At 40.4% G+C, this 21,913-nt stretch overlaps 1 protein-coding gene across 1 annotated transcript in view; it reads right to left on the reverse strand.

Moving 5' to 3' along the window:
* Nucleotides 1-7,430: 7,430 nt before the first annotated feature.
* The window catches only part of GADL1 (glutamate decarboxylase like 1), an 87,136-nt gene continuing 72,653 nt past the window's right edge, over nt 7,431-21,913 (reverse strand). Inside the window, exon 15 of the mRNA XM_026064202.1 lies at nt 7,431-8,858. Within this exon, the coding sequence (XP_025919987.1) occupies nt 8,685-8,858 (174 nt within the window). The 3' untranslated portion in view covers nt 7,431-8,684. The remainder of the gene's footprint in view (nt 8,859-21,913) is intronic.

The following is a 21,913-nucleotide window of genomic DNA, read 5'->3' on the forward strand; positions in this document are numbered from 1 at the left end:
CAAACCTAAGAAGAGTCAATAGTGTCTTGCTGTGCCGGAAGGAGGCAAACATCGTCCCATGCTGTACAAAAGCAGTGGGGTCTGCGAGACACACAGAGCAACCCCGCCTTTCTTTTCAACTCTGCTACGGTTTCTGAGGATTGTTGTTCTGGGCAACAGCATAAGCCAAAGACTTTCAAACACGGCCGATGAGGAAACGTGGGAAGAATGACAGTCGTTCAGGACTAGCGAGGAAGACCATTAAGGGGAGACCAGATGAGAATCTTGGAATATGGAGAAGCTGCAAAGAGGAAAAAATCTCTCTTGACCGTAACCATGGGTGATAGGTCCAGTAGCAACAGACTACAAATGCATCAAGGAAAATTCAGGCTGGCCCCTAGAAAAACCCTCTGTGAATTGTTAAACATGGTAACAGCCTTCACGGGCAGGCCAAAGGGCAGCCAGCGTTTGAGGTCATTAGGAGCAGACTAAACACCGGCTAGCCATGAGCTAGCTGCGATCTCCGGGCTATCTCAGGACAGAAGGCATTTAGTCAAGATGACATCGCGAGATCCTTTCCTGCCCCACAGTTTACAACTCTGTGTTCAGTCTCTATTTCCAAAGATTTGAGTTCAGAGTGGCCAAAAATTTGGAAATTTTGTTTGATGGGAAATTCCAAAATTTATACGGGCCAGGGGGGCTGCCAACATCCTCTTTCATAATTAGCCACAGAGCACTCGCATTTCTCATGGAAAGAAAAATATATTAAAAAAACAGACTTTTTGCTTTAAATAAAATTAAACATGGAAACCCAGCACTCTGAGGCCACACAGCTTCCGTGTGGTGTGCATGCTCCTGGCCCCATTTGCAGCCTTGGTATGGAGCAGTGGCGAGGACTCGCTGCTTGGCTGAGGGGCGCAGAGCCTGGGAGCTGCAGTGCTCAGGGCTCCCCGCTGCTCTGCCAAAATCCCGGCTGCCCCAAACGCACCAGCAGGATCAGGGGTTACACATGCCAGAAACACATCCCCATCACTTTTAAGGTAGGCTGGCCAGAAATTACCCCCAGTATGCAGTGAAACTCTGCCTGTATTTCCTTAAAGTCCATTAAAATATAACATTTTCACAGGAAATTCTGACTAGTGCAAAGCAGCATGTTCTGACAAAGCTGCGTCAGCTGAAAAATGCCCCAAAGGCCTAATTTCCTCTCTGCCACAGGGAAGCTGGTGTGACATGGCCAAGATGCGACAGCAAAGCCCATCACCACAAGCCCRATGCCCAGCGCGGTGGCTCGCGGCTGGGGCTTCCTGCGACACCAGGGCTGTGTGACAGAGGTCTGCAACAGCTGCTGCCTGCCCCAGCTCTGGTTTCTTTGCTGCTGTGCTCCAGGTGTGAGGCTATTTCTGCTTTGATGTTTATCACCTCCTTTCTTGGCTCAGTTTCTGTATTTACGTGGCATTCAGGGATCCTGTGCTGTTGTTTATGCCAACATTATACTCATGCCCACAATTTCCTGTCTCCCAGGGGTTTGCTACATCCTACTTCTCACCAACAGCTCTTGCAGCTTTTTGCAAGTCCCCAAGGACTTTGCACTTTGCATGACTGAGTGCCCCCTCTCCTAATACCTTGGCTCTTAAAATCCCCAGGCTCCCCCTATATGTCAAACACTAAAGCTTCCAGCTTAGCTTCATCAACAAGTTTCACGAGCACATGACTAATCTCTGTGAAGGGGTCAGTGATGAAAGTCTGAAACCAAATTAGCCCAGAATCAATACCAATACTTCAGTGGTGTCTTTCTTTTCTCCATTACCTATTTTCATCTCTCCCCAGAAAGCTCCGACCCACCTTACATTTTCTGTCCTGCTCCCCATCTTATCTAGGTTTCTCCAAATGATACCACATCAAATACCATAATGAAATCCAGGCAAATGACATCTTCTTCATTGCATGGTCTAGAAGACCAATTTTTCACAGAAAGCTATCTGGTTAGCCTGGCACCATCTCCCTCTGGTAAGCCCATATCACATAACAACTCATTTTTCACTCACCATCATATCTCCTGTTACTGATTCCTTCAAAAATTTTTCTATCTCCACAGTGCATGTTTTGACTAAAATGGAAGCTTTAACTTCCTTGTGCATCATCTGTAAAACAGGACAACCAACATTTCTTTCTGCCACGCTTTGTCTTACTTAGTTTCCCAAGGCCAAACTGGTCCCCAGCATCGTACGGTGCTCAGTGAAGCCCTGATCTTGGCACTGTAATACTTCCAACAGAAACAGTGAGTTATAATCACCCCAGGATCTAGAAAACTTCGCTGCTGATGAACAGAAGGCAATACTCCACTCTGAGATACCAACCTAAATGTTGCTTTCACTTCAGCTTTCAGTCCTCCTCCTTCTGCTATTCTCAAACCTTTTCCTGCCAAATACTCAAAGTCTCCCTCTGAAAATATGTACGATGTTCAGGCATGAGAGAGGGCACAAAATCAGACCAAGAGTAAAAATCCCTGTCACCTGGAACAAGGGAGCAGCTTGGATAGAGCAGCAGCTGCCAGTGCCTGTTGGATTTGAGGGGCCAATTCCCAGAATRACCAGCTGGAGGAAGTTTTCTTGGAAGAACAGCTTTGTGCAGAGGACGATACAGACCACATAGTCCCAAAGGCAGATGTTTTCCATGGGCCTCCGCTATTTCACAGCAAGTGCTTTTGTCATACTTTCCATTTTAAATAGCTTAGAAATTACTGCTCTCCAAGATACTTAGAAGAAATAAATTCCTTCATCAAAACAGAATGCCTGTGTTTGACAGAGCTATTAAAGGCCCTTGTCCTTCACTCCCTGTTGTTTGACTTTAACCTTTGCAAAATGCAGTGTGTAAGGACTTTTTTTTTAATGAATTTTAAAAATGTGATCAATTTTACATCAATTGTACATGAGCTACTCTGGTTTAAGGTGGTCMTCTCCACTGGATTTTTTTCAAGACTGCCTTTTTGATTTCACTTTTATTATTGAGAATGCTTTAAAACAAACTTTACCCCAAKAGATACAAAATCATTACTGTACTACAAAGCATGATGTCCTCTTTAAGGGCTTTTCTAGAATGAATGGATAGACCATGCTAATCTGGGGCAGACTGCAGAGGTGTTGGTGTATATGTGAATCCTTTGATGCTTTTATAGCAGCTACTACTTCACCATTCCACTGCTGTAGCCCCACTACAYAGCATATTCACGAACCTTCGATTTAGCAGAGGTTAATTGTTCATACTACCATTGTTTCCTTTTGTGGGTTTGCCTTGAAACCTTTGACGTTCTCTTTATTGTACCTCTTGCTGTGCAAATTTCCTTGTTTTGTTTTGCTTCTCAATGTAATTTTTGGCTGATTATTGTGTAGTTACAGAATTAGAGTAATAACATCTAATTGTACATCTGAAGCAAAAACATGTAATTGTGGGAGACTAGATTCAATTTAAAGAAAGAAAACCCCTCCACCAGGGTTTCTCATGGGTTGCACAGTGCATTTGCCAGGCAGCACTGCTTTGATTGCATCTAACCTGCAATTAGCATGTGCAATTAAGGCATAATGAATGTTTGCAATTGCATTATTTCAGGATGTAACAGTGGCAATATTTAGCAGTTACTGTACCGCATATAGTGCTTATAAGCTCAGATGGTTTATCAACATTTACCAATTAAACCACAGGAAGCAGGGAAGGCATGTGAGGGGGCCTCACCTACAACCGATTTCCAGGCTGAACACGCTCCACTCTCCTGTTGAAGGCCCACACCAGTAGCAAACAGGGAAGGGAGGCTATGCGGATCTGGGAGCTGTTCAAAATAGGTACTCAAAAGCCAGTAATGAATATGATACAAATTTGTCTGCAGACAGAGAGATAATTACTGATTGAACAGAGCCTATGGGAGAGCTTCTGATGCCAATGAATACTATTATGTCTTAAGCAACCTTCTCTGCTCCAGTCAGTACTATTAGGAAGGTTTTTCTCTCTATTTCCAGGTCTTATTACCTCATTCCTCATTCAGTTCCTGCAGTCTAAGCAGCTGTGAGAAGGCTCTGTATGTTTATAGCAAAAGATGAACATTGTAAACGGCCTGACTGCTCAGAAGTTTTGAACATATGACAAGGCTGTGGGCCAGAACAGGCCACTTCACCTCCTAACAGAAGGATGCAAGTACACATGCAAACGACAAGAAACCGACCAATTTCACATCTCCTCCCCACTGTCCGCAGATGTCCTGATGTGATTTCTATTTAGCTGACAATGGGACAAGATGGACTCCTTAACACAACAGGAAAAGTGGCCTCCCAAGTGGGAAGTCACTCCCACCACTTGCATTGCCATCTCCTTTCAAAAGGAGCACTGAGTAGCTCTGCTAAATGCGATTCCTCTTTGCCACCCCTGCATTGAAGGTCGTCAGTCCCTTAATTGCTCCTTGTAGCTTTGATGTAGAAAAAGTCAACTTCCAACTGCYGAGAGCTCCAAAGCACACCCCAAGGCTGAGGGACACCATGAATACACGCTGGAGCTAGAACTACTATTTCTCAAGGGGTAAAATGCCCAGTGTCTGCTAGATCACAATAAAAGCACTCTTATTGCTATACAAGTTTAACAAAGAGAAAAAAGGTTTAATTTATTAACATTAGCAAAAGGATAGGTGCTTGAGTACAAGACAAAGGTGGGGTATTCAAGAAAGGTTAACTGGACGGGGTTATATTAGCCACAACTCTCCAGCTTTAGTTTTCTCTCTGTTCCCGAAGGACTCCACAGAACTTGCATTTCTAATTTTATTCCTGAATTAATGCATTTTTTCTTTCCTGAAGTACTTTTCTGCAAATTATACCATTTCTAAGATTGTTACCGCACTTAAAAACTATATATATAGTATTTATTGTACATAGCTCCTACTAGACTTATGTCTTTCAGCTTACCATTGGTTTTTCATAGAGCTCATATGTGATATAGTAAGGGGAGGCAGATGTAGCATTTAGCATTTCTGATTTGTTCTCCTACTCTACTTTCACTACTTCCTATCAGTTTTGTGAGTCCTACTAAGCTACCAAGGGATTTAAAAATACCCACTTTTTGAGCATGAAATAGTGCTGTGGTCTGTGTGTACGAGGAGGCCTCAGACACGTAAGAGGCTTTTACCCCCTCTTACCTCACCTGCTAGGCATGCAAACTCTCCCTTTCTACCAGGCTTTCAGAAGGACTCCTATGCTTTAAGGCTCACATGCTATTTGAAAGCATTTTGCATCATCAAAGGATATAAGTGAAAACACATTTCAATTCAGGCTAACAGAAATAAAGATAAATCTGAATCTTCAGGCATGAGCCTAAAGTTGATAAACTGAGATGTTCTCAGTGCCAAACTACTGGTGTTGAAATGAAAGATCTCAGTGGTAAAACTCAGGGCCCCATCCAGCAAGGGTTTCTGGTTGAATCAATGTGAGTTATGACTTGCATGAGTGATGTTGCACACGGATCCAATACAAAATGCTCACATGCTCAAAGGTTTTGCAAGGGACATCCACCCAACCAATAGCAAAAATTGCCTTGGTGTCCCTTCTAAGTATCTTGTTCATTTCATAAAGCTCCATATTGAAAAAAGATTATTAAAATGAGACACAAGAAATTGCTAAGACAGAAACAGCCACTGGATCCGTTTCCACACTGATTTATACCTGTACCTGACTGCTGCCAGAACTTGGCTTAGCACCCTGAAAGACAGTGCTTCTCAGTAACTAGAAGAGATAGCTCATGGGCCAATCTCATCTAGCTAGAATATTAAAAAAATAAATAAAATGGCCATTTCTGCAAAAACAATATAAGTTCTGCATTTGAAATCAAGCACAAGATAAACGGTGACACATTTTCATCCAAGATGTTTATTAAAAATGATACAGGCACAGCACACAGATAAACCACATCCTGAAGTAGGGTTAAACTAGGTTTCACATTTTAAAGCTGTGCAGGCAGCTTGATGTTCCTCCATCTGGAGAGCTCATTTGTAGCTTCTTTATACATATCTCTGCAGTTTTAGATTGACAAATGACAAGAAATGACAAGCACAGTCTGTATTTGGAGGAGTGTCATTTACTTCACTTTTTATTAAAATCATCAGGTACAAAATAGACTTTTTGTACATACCAGTCCTAAATAAGTAACTATAACAAAATGACCTGAAATAAGACCATCACATTGCATGCTTTGGACATGATAAGGAGTCAGAAATAGAAAATATATGGATATCAGATAAGCTACTCACATCATGCTGGAAGGTTAACCTTTACCTTTGAAGACAACAGTGCACATGTTGATCTGAGATCCATTTTCTGCAAACACTGAAAATATTAGATTTTTGCTCTCATTTAAAAATACTATAGACACTACAACCACAGAAAGGAACTGTGCTGCTTCAGACCGACAAGTACCCCGAGTGTCACAGTATCTGGAAGCAGAGGAAAGGACTAACATGAACAGAAACAAGACAATAACACATTTGCTAGTAGTGGTGTCACGAAACACCCCAGGACAAATTCTTAGCTGATGGAAGGCGGCATATCTTCCGCTGAATCAAGAACTCACCAAGAATCTGGACCATAATCAAAAAATCCTGATGTTGTATTCTGTCTTTCCCTTTAAGGTTGAAAAAGAGAAGTGTTAACAGTCTATGTGTATCTCAGAAGGCAACAGCAAAATCATCCCCTCTATTCAGCATCCCTTGCATTCTCTGCACTCCATCCAGAGTGGCTGGGAGGCTAAATAAGCTTTATAGCCCTGAACCATAAGTGCTTCCCAAGATCATGATAGCCAGTATACCCAGAAGCACAAGGTAATAAATGATGACATAATCCTGTGGATATTACAGGGCAGAATCCAGCGGCTATATTGTGCTATTCATTTTTATGCAGAACTCTCCACTAATATCAATGTGGGGTTTGACTTAAAATCCAGTGGCTCACTATAACAGCACAAGAATATTCATTTCCAGTACATTGCTAAAGACATTTGTCAAGTGCTATGAAGTGACTATTTCTCCTATGTACTGCTCTGATAGTGACTATGACCTTGTTAAACTTTCCATACCATCATCCTGGAGATTGAAAGTGGGAATGTCATGCAATGTTGGATCCTAGTACAGTGTAGGAAATGAAAGCAAGAAAGCATTGCGTTTGAAGACAGCTTTTAGAAACAGATACAGAAAACATTACAGTAGAAAAGTTCATATTGGTCAGTGCTACTTCAAATAGAGTAGGGTACAAACACTAAAACATCAAAGTAAGTGTGTGCTGATTTACAAGATGAAAGACATGGTTATTTCCATGAGTTTGCTGCAAGAACTTCACTCCAAAAATACATTTATGATTTCTATCTTTATAAAATGAATCATTTTATAGCTAGAATGAAAAATAAATCAAGTATACTGTAATTCTTAACATATACCATAATTCTTAACACATAAATAAAAAGTTTGAACTTAATTTTTCAAATTAAGGTTGACCAAAAATTCTCTGACTGTTCACATCCTAAAATCACAGGCAGATTTTCATTGATCACCACCATCTTAATCTCAGTACCAGAATATAAATTATACATTGATTACATGAGATTTAGCCATCTTAAATCTGTAGGAAAATCCAAACAGACCCTGACAAATATATTATTTTGTTATATTCTTTATAAATAGTCATGATGCATAAAAATACTTATCTTTCAGATAAATATATTTTATTGTTTCTATGTTATCATTTTAAAGTGCATCAAAAGCTGCTAAATAAATTTAAAAATAGAGGAGGGTGAACAGTAGTTCAGAAATGATAGGCATCTCCTGTTAACAAAGAGTTACTAAATTATAAGACACTGTTCCAACATTCTCAGCTCTACTAAAACTGCAGTGACATTTTGGGTGGGAAACCTTTGCAAACACTGACTTGAGTCCAATCATGTCTTCAAGTTGGAAGGGACCTTAGGAGGTCAACTAGCTCAGCCTGCTCAAAGCAGGGTCAACATTGGTTGCTCAGGCCTTTGTCCAGCCAGGTCCTGCAAGTCTCTAAGGACAGGGCCTGCACAACCCCTCCGAGCCCCTGTTCCACTGCCTGACTGTCCTCATGGTGAAAAATTTGGGCAATTGTCCTACTTAGAGGCCTTGAGGAAATCTTCATGGATGTCCACAATTTCCAGTCTTATCAGTGTGATTACCAACCAGGCCTCTATCCTTAAACACATACCAAACTAAACTATCAACAGAGTAGTCAGAGTATTAGCTAGCATTTTAAAGCTCCCTGAGCTAAATCCACTCCTAACAGTAACTTTAGAGGAGTATTGCCTGCATATGTAAGACACCAGTTTGAACTACAGTGTGCACAGGCACACTGTAAAAAGCTGCCCTCCCTGGGACATAGATACCATTTTCAGAAGTGCTCCCTTGTCCAGGAAACACTTCCCAGAATGGCAGTGGTGCTGCCAGCACTGGCCTGCCCCTGGCCATCTTCAAACCCCATCARCAAATACTTTCCTGTGGAGGGGTATTCTACCTGCAAGATCCTTAACATCACTACATAAAATGACAATTTCCAAGCTATATGTCAAGCTCTTTACTACCTTTCACAAGATAGCACCAGAATGCCGCTGCCACTCTCTCTCCATAAATATCACACATGAGCACAACACCTGGTACTGTGGAAATAGCGTTACAAGTCCTTGGCAAGCCGTTCCATTTCATCCAGCAAGAAGTCCATGTCCTCTCGGCTCACTTGTGGGCTGATGATCACCTGGCGGAAGAAGTTGACTTTGCCCCGGTGAGGCTGGTACCCAAGCATCATGCTGCCCTTCTTCATCATCCTCTCTTTAATTATAGGAGCAACCTGAAAGTAAAGCCAGAGAAGGGTTTTTGTCTCCTTCAGTAAATCAGCATATCTGGGAAGGAATTGGATTTTGTGACTGATGAAGCATTTTTAGTGTCTGAGTTTCTCATTCCCTTGCCTGCCCCAAGAAACATTATAACTCAAACCTGCAGGTTTAGATGCAGACTGTGCATTGAGAACCTGGAAGAAACAGTATAAGATCTAAATCCCTCAAAAGCCTGCTGCTTGGCACATGTATCTGTGATATAGGACAGCTTGGGTTATGGTCCCTAGTCTTCCTGATTTAGATCAAAGGCTTGAACTCAGGGAGAACATTGACTGCAGCTGGTAAAGGGCATGGTTTATCTCCTTGTGCTAAACTAGGCTGTGTCACTACTCGCACTTGATGGCCCTACCCCAGCCACATCTGCAAAGTGGCAGTCCCTGGAGGACTCTCTCCATAGACTCCTGTGAACCTTAAGCTGACAGAGAAGTTAGACAGATGCAACATTAAGGGAGAAGTCCTGATCATGGAGGTTAAAATTCCATCTCTTAGATTTAAGGCTTAAGTGGCGTTTGATTCCATCACTCTTGTGTAAATGGGGTGAAACCTCATAGGTGCCTCACTGCCGAACAAACCAGTAAGATTGGCAGTCAGGTCCTTATGACTGAACACTTGATCCCCTCACAGCAAGGCAATTAACCTTGTGCAATTAACCTTGTGCTTAACTTTAAGCATGTGAGTAGTTCTTCTGTGTTCTCATGCTTGAAATTAGTCATAAGCTTAAATGCATTGCTGGATCAAGTACACTATCCCTTGGAAGACAGAATCCAACATAACTAAATATTTTGGCAGAGCAATATTTTTTAAAACATGTCACGTTTCAATGTCTTACTAATAACGCTAATGCACTTCAAAACAGTGCACTCCTTTGCATCCTTTTGAAAAGTCTTGGCTAAAAACTAAGCAAACAGATGTACAAACTAACCTTGGTTTCTGCATTAATTTATTTCAACTCTAAAAGTTAGTACTGGAAATTACCACCTGACCTGCAAAGAAAGAAAAATGATGATGCCAACCTTGCTTTAATAGCTTTATTTTTACATGGCATATTTTACTAGGCAATTCCCAGACAATTTGCTCAGATAGAAACATCTGAGGTTTTCAATACTAATAGCCTAGCTTCCCCATACTAGTTTAGTGGTACTTGCCTAAAAGACCATTGTTTCAAAATCTATTTTGAATTCAGAGGAGGAATGTTTATGGCTCTAACTTAATTTGCCTCAGCTGATTTTGGTTTGTCTTTGTGACAAAGCTACTTGTTTCATTTAGTGATTTTTTTTTTTAAACTATGAGAGCAATGGAGTCAGAATTCTAATTAAAACCCAGAGTGTGACATCAGTACGAATTATGCACATGAGAGCCATGAATATAATTTCACAATGCAATGTGCAACCAGAAGGGTTTTTTTGCTTAATGCTATAAACAAAAACAAAGAAATAAGTTGTGGTAGCAGTGCTGATAAACATTTGAGAAACACAAAGATAACCATGAGGACAGGAACATTCAGAATTTACAGCAGATGTGGTAGGAGGCATATTGTGATACCTTCACTCACTTTCAATAGCACCTTTCACCACAGAAATCTAATGTAGTGCTTCAGGTGTGCCTCCTGCATAAAGATCCTTATGAAAGCTAGCAATGAAATCACAATTCTACTGTGTATCTGCAATGTGTACATCATTTAGTAATAGAAGTCACTAAATATATCCTCGTACTATGGGAAGAAAAATATCTCCCACCTGGATTTCCAACTGCATGGCAAATGATTCAAGGATTCTCCAATTTTGTTGTTTTATAGCTCAAAATTACACCAGAGTAACCTCATTTAGTTCATACCTGAGCAAAAAAACCCACTGTAGTTCTGCTTGGACAGTGGAAGTAGCTATTTTGCATGAGACATCCCTCTTCAWCTTGAAAAGTATGTTACTCAGCAAATGGTCCTCTGTATTTGGGATCAAATATTCCAGACTGCATCCTGTGCAATCACTGAACGTGGTACTGTACTGTGCTAACACTAGGGCAAACGGGAGTCACATGGGAACACTGTTGGTTGGCAACACGCCTGGTTATGCACCCACTCGTGTTGCAGGTCTGTACACTAGTTCTCTTAAACAAACAGTGAACAACTTCGGCATGATAAAAGTTCTCCTGCTCCCCTTCAGTTTGCATGTGTTGAGCCCCTTTAACATCACACCAGACTACCAGTGCTCAACTCTTCCACTCTTGTTCACGCCAGCTATGGCATTAGATAGCAATGACGCTGTGACAATGCTCAAAGACCCTGAGCCCAGGGGGCATTGCATTGGGCACTATACAGACACTGAAAAGAAACAACTCCTCCAGTCCTGTACTTGACAAGAACCCCCAAGCAAACTCTGCTCATGGAATAAAGGCTATAAGTGCAAGGTGAGTAGTAGTGAATCCTACTTAATATACTTTCGCAAGCTCTTCTTTAAGATTCAAATCCCTACGGCAACTTTTAGCCTTTATTGATGTTCCAACAGAATTATTTCATCTTTTGTACCATACTATTGATTCTCTTCATCTCAACACCCAGTGCTCCACAATCCATCACCCCAAAATGTACAGTAGCACAAATGGAGAGAATGAGACCAAAAACATTTAGAGCTTCAGCAACATGAGGACTGTAAATATATCACATTTCAGCAGGTCTTCTCTCCTGGAAAGGAAAGGTAGAAAATCTCCCTTTCGTTATTTCATTTATCCTCTATTCTAATGAGGTTGTCCTCTCAATATGTTTTGAAGTGCCTCCTGTCCTTTTTGAAGGCAAAATGCTTTCTACTTTAAAAAAGAAAATACTGTCTTGTGGGCTTTTGACAGGATTATTTTTGGAAAGGGTTACCATCAGGTATTTTGCATGCTTTATTTGCTGACATAATGCAGTCAGTGTAACAAGACTATCATGGATCCTCTCCACAGGAAGTAGCAAGGAACAGAATATATTCACAAATGTTTAAGTACAAGTTTCACAAAAAAGTCGTCAAATGATGCAAGCATGCTAAAGCTTGGACTTGAAGAGCACTAGCTATGACTGCTAACTGAAAGTAAAGGCAACTTCCAGTTTGCAGCAGAAAAATCAGACCTATAAGGGACTAATTACCTAGTGAGGAGTTCAATGAGTTCAATTCCCACTGAAGTCAATGAGAACTGAGGATGCTCAGATATCAGAAAGAGCTGCACAGCCCCGTTCAGGATAGACTCCTGGGAAAGCAATTCAGTGAGATTGAAATTGCTTCACCAATCCAATTATTTTACTACAGAACTTACTTCAAATTGTAAATCTAATTCTTTATGTTGCCCATCAGTGGAACAGTCTCAGAATTTTAAGTGTAATGCATCCTAAAATCTAAGTTCTTGTCTCTCTTTTGCTCTTCTTCACCCTCTTCCTTCCCACTGTTGGCCTCCCATGCCAACAGCCTGGAGATTTTTATTTCAGAAGCTCACTTCAGCAGCATATTGGCTATCAGAGACATGTCCTTCCTCCATGGGCAAGGAAGTGACTGCACTGTGTGGAAAGCCCTTGTGCAGCAGACCTGTGCACATTATGCTGCACATCCAGAGGTGCAGGGGATCTGCCTCGCCTGGGAACTGATCTCAGCAGACCCACATAGATGCTGTAACATCTCATGCTACCCAGATTCTTCCCTTACTTTTAACAGCAGAGGTTATTAAACTGGAGCAGCAATGATGAAGTAGTTAAGCTCCTTCAGCATTACCTGGGTGCCAGGATAATCCCTTCCCCACTCCCTGTCAGCACTCAGCCACACTACAAACAACAGAAAGCTTTAGCCCTAAAATCTGAGTTGTTTCTATCAGAGTCCAAATTGCAGCTGACCCTCATTCCTGCACTCATGTGGAAGATGCCAATGTTCCTCCCCAGCACCTGCACGCTAACAGAGCAGCGAGATGAGGAGCCAGGGATACCTTGGACACTGCAGCTGGAGTATGTATGCACACCAGGAGGATCAGGAAAGCAAGACATTTCCCTGAAAGTATCCTTGAAAAAAGTGGTTTTGTGCAATTGCCCTATAGAGAGAGACCTTAAAAACCACTGCATTCACTGCAGTTGACTGCTTAATGATACTTAATTCAAGTTTCTCCAACACTTCAAGAATTTCCTCCAAGCTCAGGCAGTGACTGCCTAAATAATGTTCTTCAGCAACTACTATGAAAAGCTGACTTGCCAAAGGGCTGAGCACTTTCTCAGCAAAAAAAGCATATGCCTAGTATCTCTAAGAGCTAGTGCATAAGTTTGTATGCTTCAGATCCTTTCAGAGGACTTCATAAAATGCCCATTTAAGATCATTTATTCTTCTGCTCATGAGAAAGACCTCTGAAACTATTCTCACAGTGGTCATGCTATGTAAACATGGTTCTTAAGCTAAGAACAATTTCCTAGCACATAGATTTATTGTGTAATGTGAAATCTCCAGAGCAGCTCAGCTAAATGGGTGATGTTCCCACCCCATTACTACTGTCACAGTATTATGCTTTTGAATTCATTCAGTGTAAGCTGCCTCCTGTTGAACAGTATGGAAGTTTGTATTTAAAAATGGTTAGTAAAAGTCTATTTTAACTATAAAAAAAAATCACAATAAGATAGCCAGGTTACTAGCTTTGTTCAAATCATTCAATTCCATCAACTTCTAAAATACATAGCCCACTATTACCAGTATATGGTTCAATTCATACATTTAGTCCAAAATAGCTGATACCTTCTGATGACAAGGAAGAGAAGAGTAAAAAAAGTAAGAGAAGCTCTTTTGTTCATATCAGGTAAATCCACTGGGCCCCCAGCACCACCTGAATTATGCTGCTGGTTATGAATACCTGAATAAGTTGTCCTAAGGAGAATCAGAGTTTCCCAACAAGTACGGTACCTTTCATCTTGCTTAAGTAAAGTAACAAGCAACAACTGGATTTAGATTCCTAGTCTTCTGCTCTAGTATAGTCTCTGACAACTGCAACTAACAGATCCACTGGAAGGGCAAGAAAGCTCAGGTTGGAGAACTGCAGAATAGTCTGCTGATAATGGAAGACTGTGTCCAGTCTTGGTTATTAATTTCTTTCTCTGTGCCTTCCCTTAATCTCCAAGGATTCTCTTTTTCGACCTAACTTTCGACCAGTATTTTCAAACTGTCCCATCACAGATTTTTTTTTATACCCTAACTCTGTATCTGTGTTATCTGAAAGCTACCTGTACTGCTGTAGTTCTTACCGACTCTAATCATATAAGTCCAGTCATATCAGATGCCGACAACCACTTTTTCCAAAGCAAATGGGGGGTTTTAAGGTTGTACTTTTTAAAACCAACATTTTGTAAATTTTGTATTTTTTAATTAAATGCTGAAGCAACAAGAATGACTTATGCATTGACAACAGTGTTGGGAAAAACTATTTTGCTAAGCACAGAACATACAAAAACACATTGCTTCGGGGAAAAAAGTACGTATGAATTTCGCAAATAGCACAAGTTAAAAGATAGTATTAGCCAGAAAAAATAAACCAGAAAAGCCTAAAGGTTTTCAATATTTTTAAACCAAAAGTATTCTGATTTTTTTTTCAAAACAATGTTTCCAATTAAAATTTAAATTCAATTAGAAACCGACCCATTTTTATTACAGAGAATAGAAAAGGACTAAGAAAACCGAAACTAAGAAAGTCTTTGTTTAAGCTTGTCTGAAAACAAAAATGCTTTCTGGTCAACTTAAAYCAAAGTTGCTTTCAGTTTCTTAATCCAGTGGCCAAACCAAAAGATCCATTACTTGTACAACCATAAATATGTGGGATCAAAAGTGCTGAAACTGCTTAACTAAATCACCTGTAGAATTCCTGGCCCCCAGAAAAGACAGAAAGTATGAGAAAATTAATGGGATTGCCTGTTCTGTCAGCAAAATTTGGCTGGGGATCTCATGTGGACAGCTTGTAGTAGTATAGATAACTGTAATCATGCTAGCCCAGCAAGTACTACAAAGTCAGAATATGTCTGTAAGAACCACTGTTAATACTGACAACTTCTATCAGAATCATTTTTCCAAATCTTTTGGACAGTTTCCAGTTCACCGAACACCTGTGCAATGTAAAACTGAAAAGCTATTCCAGCTACTGGCAGCAGTGACTCCTAGTCACCAGACCTCATTCTGCTCCCACTGAAATTCATTTCAAAATTGCCATGGACTTCAATGGAAGGAGAATACACTTATCCAGATTTTCTCCTATGTGTCTACTTCAGGTGGCAGTTTGCAAACAGCCTTCAGTTTTTACTAGAGAAAGCCACACTTGCCATAAATCTATAACCTTTATAGGAATCCACAAAAGCAGGCTAGACACTGTTGGAAGGACGATGGTATATTAGTAGATCAAACTATTTCTCCTGCTTGGATACTGCCTTTATGAAACTTTCCAAGGTACTGAATATTGCACTAGAACTTGGCACCAGAGACGTAGCTAGAAGATGAAAAAAAGAGTCTCCTCTTTGAAAATAGGAAAAGATCACATACTCATGGCTTCACAAAAATGGAAAACACATTTTGTATTCTTGCCTCAATTATTTCTTGCAATGGAAGACAAGTTTATGCAGAACAATCTCTCTCATTTGACCACAAGAATCCACTTCAGCTACCCCAGAAGGGGCAAATTTTCATTTGGAAGTTATTGATTTTTACTTAAAAGACAACATTCTGGCTATTTAAGGTCTGACAAGTTATACTTCCTGCAAAAAATGGCTGGTTCAGATTCATGTATATTCATAACAAAACTTTATTAACTAAATCAGTTTAACTGACATACAGCAATTGCCACCAAAAAATAAACAAAACCCCAAGTAGGTAAATATTTGGACACAATTTTAAATTTGTACATATGGGCTATTAATTCCAGTGGGTCTTCACAATATTGTTTCTTACCTTGGTTAAATGATAGCATAGTGGTTGAAGGACTGGATACAGACTATTAACAGCTACGACTGGTCCCTAACCCTCTCAGAGACTGTTTGGGTTGTCTTGGACAAATCACTCAATCTCTTTTAGGTAACAGGTTTCTCTTTCCCCTTGCATGATGCCTATAATTAGGTAACAGGTTTCTCTTTCCCCTTGCATGATGCCTATAATCTTTCTGGGCAGGGACTTCTCTGTGTTCATACATCTATCATAATCAGCCCTGATATCTCATGGGTGTTCTGAACACTAACATGATATATCATTAAAAAACCTTCTTTGCCAAATATCACAAACACCTGTCACAGTATATCGGCTGTATTACCTAGTGTGAATGCAGAAGATAACTTTGAAATCAATGACACCAATTAGTATTAAGTGAGGACAGTAGCTGGCTTTCTAATATGATCATTAGATGCACAACAATTGGAACAAAATACTTTTTTGATTGGGTGTAATTACAAAACTAACTAAATACTATAAATATTTGGAAGTAATAGTGCTTTCAACATATTCTAACGTTAAGAAAGTATATCCTCTATTGTTAAATACCTTTTCTTCCCTTGTGCTGCAAAATCAGTTGCAGATTTTAAAACAGCAGGCTTTTTTCCTTTCGGTGATAATTAAAAACAAACTCAGACCATTTGTCAGCTGTCACCCCAACTGGGACAATCGAAATACCAAATATTTGCACACCCAATCACAGCTTTGTTCCTGCAGCCAAGGCACTCTGTAAAACCCAAACATGTTTTTCTTTTGTCTAGAATTTGTTCTGGGCCCACATCCCTAAACCACTAATAAATTATTACTGTACGCTATTGCGCAGTGCTCCCCTTGTGCCACACCAGGCAACAAAAGGAGAAATAAGTGCATTTGTCAAAATAGCAGTAACCACTTCCATGTTCTTCAGAACAACTAACATATCAAAGGAGAACAGATGCTGCTGTATTTTTGTCCTGCCACTGACATTCCTGGCTCACCTTCAGCTCACGGTTGTGTGCTGTATCTACGGTATCACGTTTTGCACATCATCATCTCATCAGTTACTTTTTGCCACAAGACACATTAACGAACCCCACAAATCACTGAAAATGACTTGATTAATAGGAGATGGCAGCTTGGCTCAGATTTTGATTGCCCTGAATGACTTTTTTAGCCAGTCGTTTATGCAATAAAAAATAGCCTTCAGATAAAGGCTTTTACACTGATGGCATTTGCCTCTGAGAAGAATGAGGCAGAACAGACAACACCCATGAATCAGCACTTGCAGATGTTTATGTGTGTGCTTTCCTTACAGCTGAAACTTAGTTGATGAACAATGCAGTCTTCCAGGTGCACAGTCCCATGTCTACTCCTGAGAACGTGTGCTTTTTGAGACAATTCATTTGGATTCCTTATTTCTCTTACATTTCTGTGTTGCTTTACTGGTGTATTAGTATGAGTATTACAACAAAACTAGATACCTTTTGCATGTGTTTTTTTTTTCCTTTGTCCTTAAGAACAGCATAACAACCTTCACAGAGGCTGCTCCTAATCTCTCGGGGAGGGACACAACACACCACAATCCAGACTGCTACCATAAAAGCAAGGCTGCCTGATCTGATCACCCAGCTTAACAAAGAAAAGGACCCCCTGTCCCCCTCCATCTTGTGAAATACAGGACCAATTACTGTCATTTATTAGAACTGTTTTGCCTACTCAGTTATTCAAAGTTTGTTCTGGACATGAAATAAAGGCTACCAAACCCTTCTGCATGGAGTCTTACTAAAGTTAACAGCACTCTACCCATATATACTTTATCCCAAGACAATGTTCATTCATTCCTCCTCTCCCCATCTCCAGTGACTTTTTTTTTTTTTTTTTGCTTTTCTCTCCTCCACAGCTGAAATACAACATATGTTACAAGTCTCTGTGCTTAAATGAGTGAGCAACAAGGAAACTGAAAGAACACAGCAAGATGCCTAAGGTTTCACAATTTGTGAGTTTTCTCACAGTCTGGAAGGSTGGAAAGTGAAGGGAAAATAATGGTTTGCACCCACAATTTTTTTGCAAAGTGAAAAATCAAAATATGTATAATTCTGGATAGAAGTTTTAGCTAAATGAAGCTAGACTGCAGTGAATCCCTAGGCAATTCAGGGCAGTTGGAGGGGGAAAGGCACACCAGGCTCAAAATGTAGCATCCATCCTGCAGAGATTTGTAATGATTATTTACCTCAAAAGGAGTGTATGGAATAAAAGGTTGGCTGACTTTGAGCCTGCCCTATAAGTACAGGCTCCTATAAGTATGGCTCGACATTCAGAGAGACAGATTAAATCCTCTAAGGCTGTACACCAAATTGCTCTGAGAATCTTTTTCTTTCTCCAGCCTGGTCTGGGAACTAGGTATTCATTCTGGACCATACCAAATGTCACAATTTCCCTCAGTGCCACAGCAACCTCTAAATCACACCCAAAAGGTGAAGATAGTATAATCAGAAGCAATCATTCAGCAAAAGAACAGCAGGGAGGGAAAAAAAGGTGAAAAACTTAGCAGTTTTTGTTGCATTTCTTCACCAACATGTATATTTTTACCAGAGAGAGATAAAGGCACAGAGGGGGAAAAGAACAATCTTTTGATCTTTGAAAGCAGTTATGATCTACTATATAAAACTTGTCCATTAAAGTCTGCTAAATTTCACTTCCTTTAGCGAAAATGTTCCACAGAATTCAATGAATACAAATAAACTTCCTACAAAATTTATAAAGTCTCCAACTGATCAGTGGCTCAAGAAAAGATTCTATGCATTCATCAACATTGACCTACAGAAGTATGCCACTGAAGTCACAGGGAGCTTTACAGCTGACTCTACTCGGAGTAGAGTTAGACTAAGACACATTTCCTCGTAACTCTATTAAATTTGAAAGGAAGGTCTAAATATTCTGCTGAAAGGATATCAATCTCGAATGTTTTCTACTGTTTTTAGAAGAATTCTTGGTTATAACTATAGGAACTTTTGTAAGGCTTGTACAGATTTCCGACCATACTGATTCTTTTGTAGAGTAATAAGAAATTCCTACCCTGTAGGCACAAAAAAGAAATGTATTCCATTTCAATCCTCTTGCCTACAGTTAAAAAGGAATCTATGCTTAAATATCCTAAGAACAAAGCGAAATCTGAAGTTCTAGAGAAGACTTTGTATCTCAGTACACATCAAGGAGCAAGATTTCCTCCCACTCACTCCCATGACTATTTCTGACACCACTCACAACATTACACAATATATAAAGACTGCTTAATTAAGTGGATGATGCAAGCTACACACTTTTTCTGTAGCATTACTATTAGTTGATCATTTCTGAATATTTCTGAAATTTCTACTTGTCAAGCAACAGCAAGGAGGGGCAGTTTTACATGAAGAAAGGACAAAGGGCTTAGGCCCCAACCCTTTTTAGTTTCTATTTGGAAATTCAATGTTTCCTTACAATTTCTTTAAGTACTTGATGCAGCATGAGGGAAGTACAGCTCCCCTCTGCTCATACTGAAGTTGATGATAGGAAACAAGAGAGTGCTAATGTAATAAGTAGATACTCATTTAAGTGGAGGCAAGCTTAAGATTTATTAACCTGAGAGCAAGAGGTCAATATTTATTCAGAGAACAATAAATCTTGATACTTGGCTCCAACAGATGTTAATCCAATGTATTATTAAATCCATCCCATTAAAGCTAATTAGATCATGTGTCCTTGCGAGTCTTGTTGCCAATATTCATTAGTATCGCATAGGTCATAATTACTGTGCTTTTGATAATTAAATCAAATAATACCCAATAAAACTAAATACTTTGGAATGGAAACTTATTTTTCTCTACCATGACTATATTACTGTACATTTTATTAGGTCCTTCCTTCATGCTGCTATAGATCTTCCTTCCATTCTTCAGWCAGGACCAGCATATCTATGGATTCAAAAGCTCTGTTTGGGCTACACGTTTTTTTTGTTTTGGTTTGTTTTTTTGTTTTGTTTTGTTTTTAAAGCTCTCTCATTCTTAAAACCTGATATTCTTAAAGCTACATCCATTCACTATTCATGTACCAGGCAGGTGGGAAGCAGGGACACAAATCAATAAGAAGTTGCAGTCAGGAAAAAGGAAAAAGAAAAAGGAATCACACTCCTAAGCACAAGTTAAAAATTCCTCTTATTTCGGAGTTTTACAGTGCTTTTCATCCACAGATTTCAGTGCACTTCATAGGTAAAAGGCAGCATTATCATTTTCATCTTAACTCCGGGGAGGAACTGAGGCACAGAGAAAGGAAATAACTTCACCAAGATCTTAACCACAACTCTATGCCAAAACTAGGAATGGAACCAGCATCATTCAAGTACATTAGTGATTTAGTGAGCAGGATGGGGGGGGGAGGGGGTTTGGTGCAAATTTGCCTGTGAATAGCCTTGCACAAGCTCACCACTGGTTCCTCTCTGAAGGAACCACAGCTAAACTCATGCATCAGGTGCAGTGCAGTGCAGATGACAGCTCCTCCAGGAGCTAGTACTCCATGCACTCACCGTCCGCACTTTGGGTTAGCAACTGGTGTGAACTTCACTGCTGTGAAGATGTAGTGTGGACATAGGGTCTTGGAAATATGATGGATCACAGGAAGTCCAGTCCTGGTCTTTCCCTCTTTATGCCACACACATCAGCAATGTGGACCCTCAGTTCCCAAGTTTCAGCCCCTGTATTGACTCCAGACAGTAGCTTTCCATCAGGACCTACACTGTATGCAGATAGCAGTTACTTATTTCTATAAGAGCCTTTTGCACAAGGGGAATAATAGCTTGAAAGAAAGTGTCAGGTTCATTGAGCTGTACATCATATGTTACCCAAAGACAGGGCCTCCAGCACTGAAGGTAAAATGCAGAAAGTAGGATTCAACTCCCATCATTTTGGCAGTCTAAAAGTTAGATGTCTAGCCTAAACTAGCCATTCAGGCTTTGCCTTTAGTTAATTGAGAGAAAAAGGGCCCTCCAAAGAGTGATTCATCTCATCCTTGAGCAGGCATCTAAGATGGATGGAATCAGTCTGAAAAAGCCTCTCTGCTTCTCCACGGGCTTCAGCGGGAACACGTCTAAGTCTCAGTTGGCTAAAGTATGGTAAGATGAAGCCTGTGCAGACAGTTTATCTTAAATCAAAGATATTTAAAATCCACATTCCTGCACTGTTCATAGGCTATAGAACTGCTGGATAGGCCCAAGAGCTGTACGGGTCAAAAGGCAGAGGGAGGACATCCAGAGCACAGAATCGAGTACAGCTATGTGCTCAGGCACCTAACACAGTAGATGCATGCTACATTATGTGATCAAAGGCTAATCACAGCAAACACAAAGACCCAGCAAGCATCAGAGAAACAACGACAGGCAGGAGGAATCCTACTAACCTCATCAGGGAAAACGGAGCATGTATTAGCTACTCCTCTGACTATCACAAGAGAACAATTGCCCCAGTGTGAAATCTGCCAAGAGGAATAAATGAAAGAAACCTTCCCAGAAATGGCAGGAGAGGGGATAGGACTTAATATGGGATGCACAGGGCAGAAAATTTGGGGGATTGTACAAAACTTATTATGGGATGCTTAGATGAAGGACTGAAGGTGTGGGCAGGGAGGGGTCAAGGTGGATTGGGGAGGAACAAGAGACAGAAAATAGAGGAAAAAGGAGATAAAAGGGTCTGGTGAAATGTAAACAAGAGCACTGGTCAGTACGCTTGCCTGCATGAACCCTGCACTTGATCACCTCAGACTATCCTTATTCTTATTAAAAGCTGTTYTTATCTTCTGTGTGGGTGTGCTCTCTATTCCAAGTGTGTGGATTAGTGAACACAAGTGAACTTCAAGATGGACTAGCCAGCAAGTAGGCTAAGAGGTCTGAGTTCCAGCAATGGAGTGGGAGGATGCAGACCTGACAGACTTGCAAGTCCAGGTGCCAGCAACTGGAGGAGCCCAGGGCCCAGCTACTGGATAAGACTAGATGTCTAAGAGCAGCTACCAGAGAGACCCATAATGTGCATATATCTATTCCACTA

The sequence above is a fragment of the Apteryx rowi genome, unplaced genomic scaffold, assembly GCF_003343035.1.
Source record: "Apteryx rowi isolate R43461 unplaced genomic scaffold, aptRow1 scaffold_210, whole genome shotgun sequence".
NCBI lineage: Eukaryota > Metazoa > Chordata > Aves > Apterygiformes > Apterygidae > Apteryx > Apteryx rowi.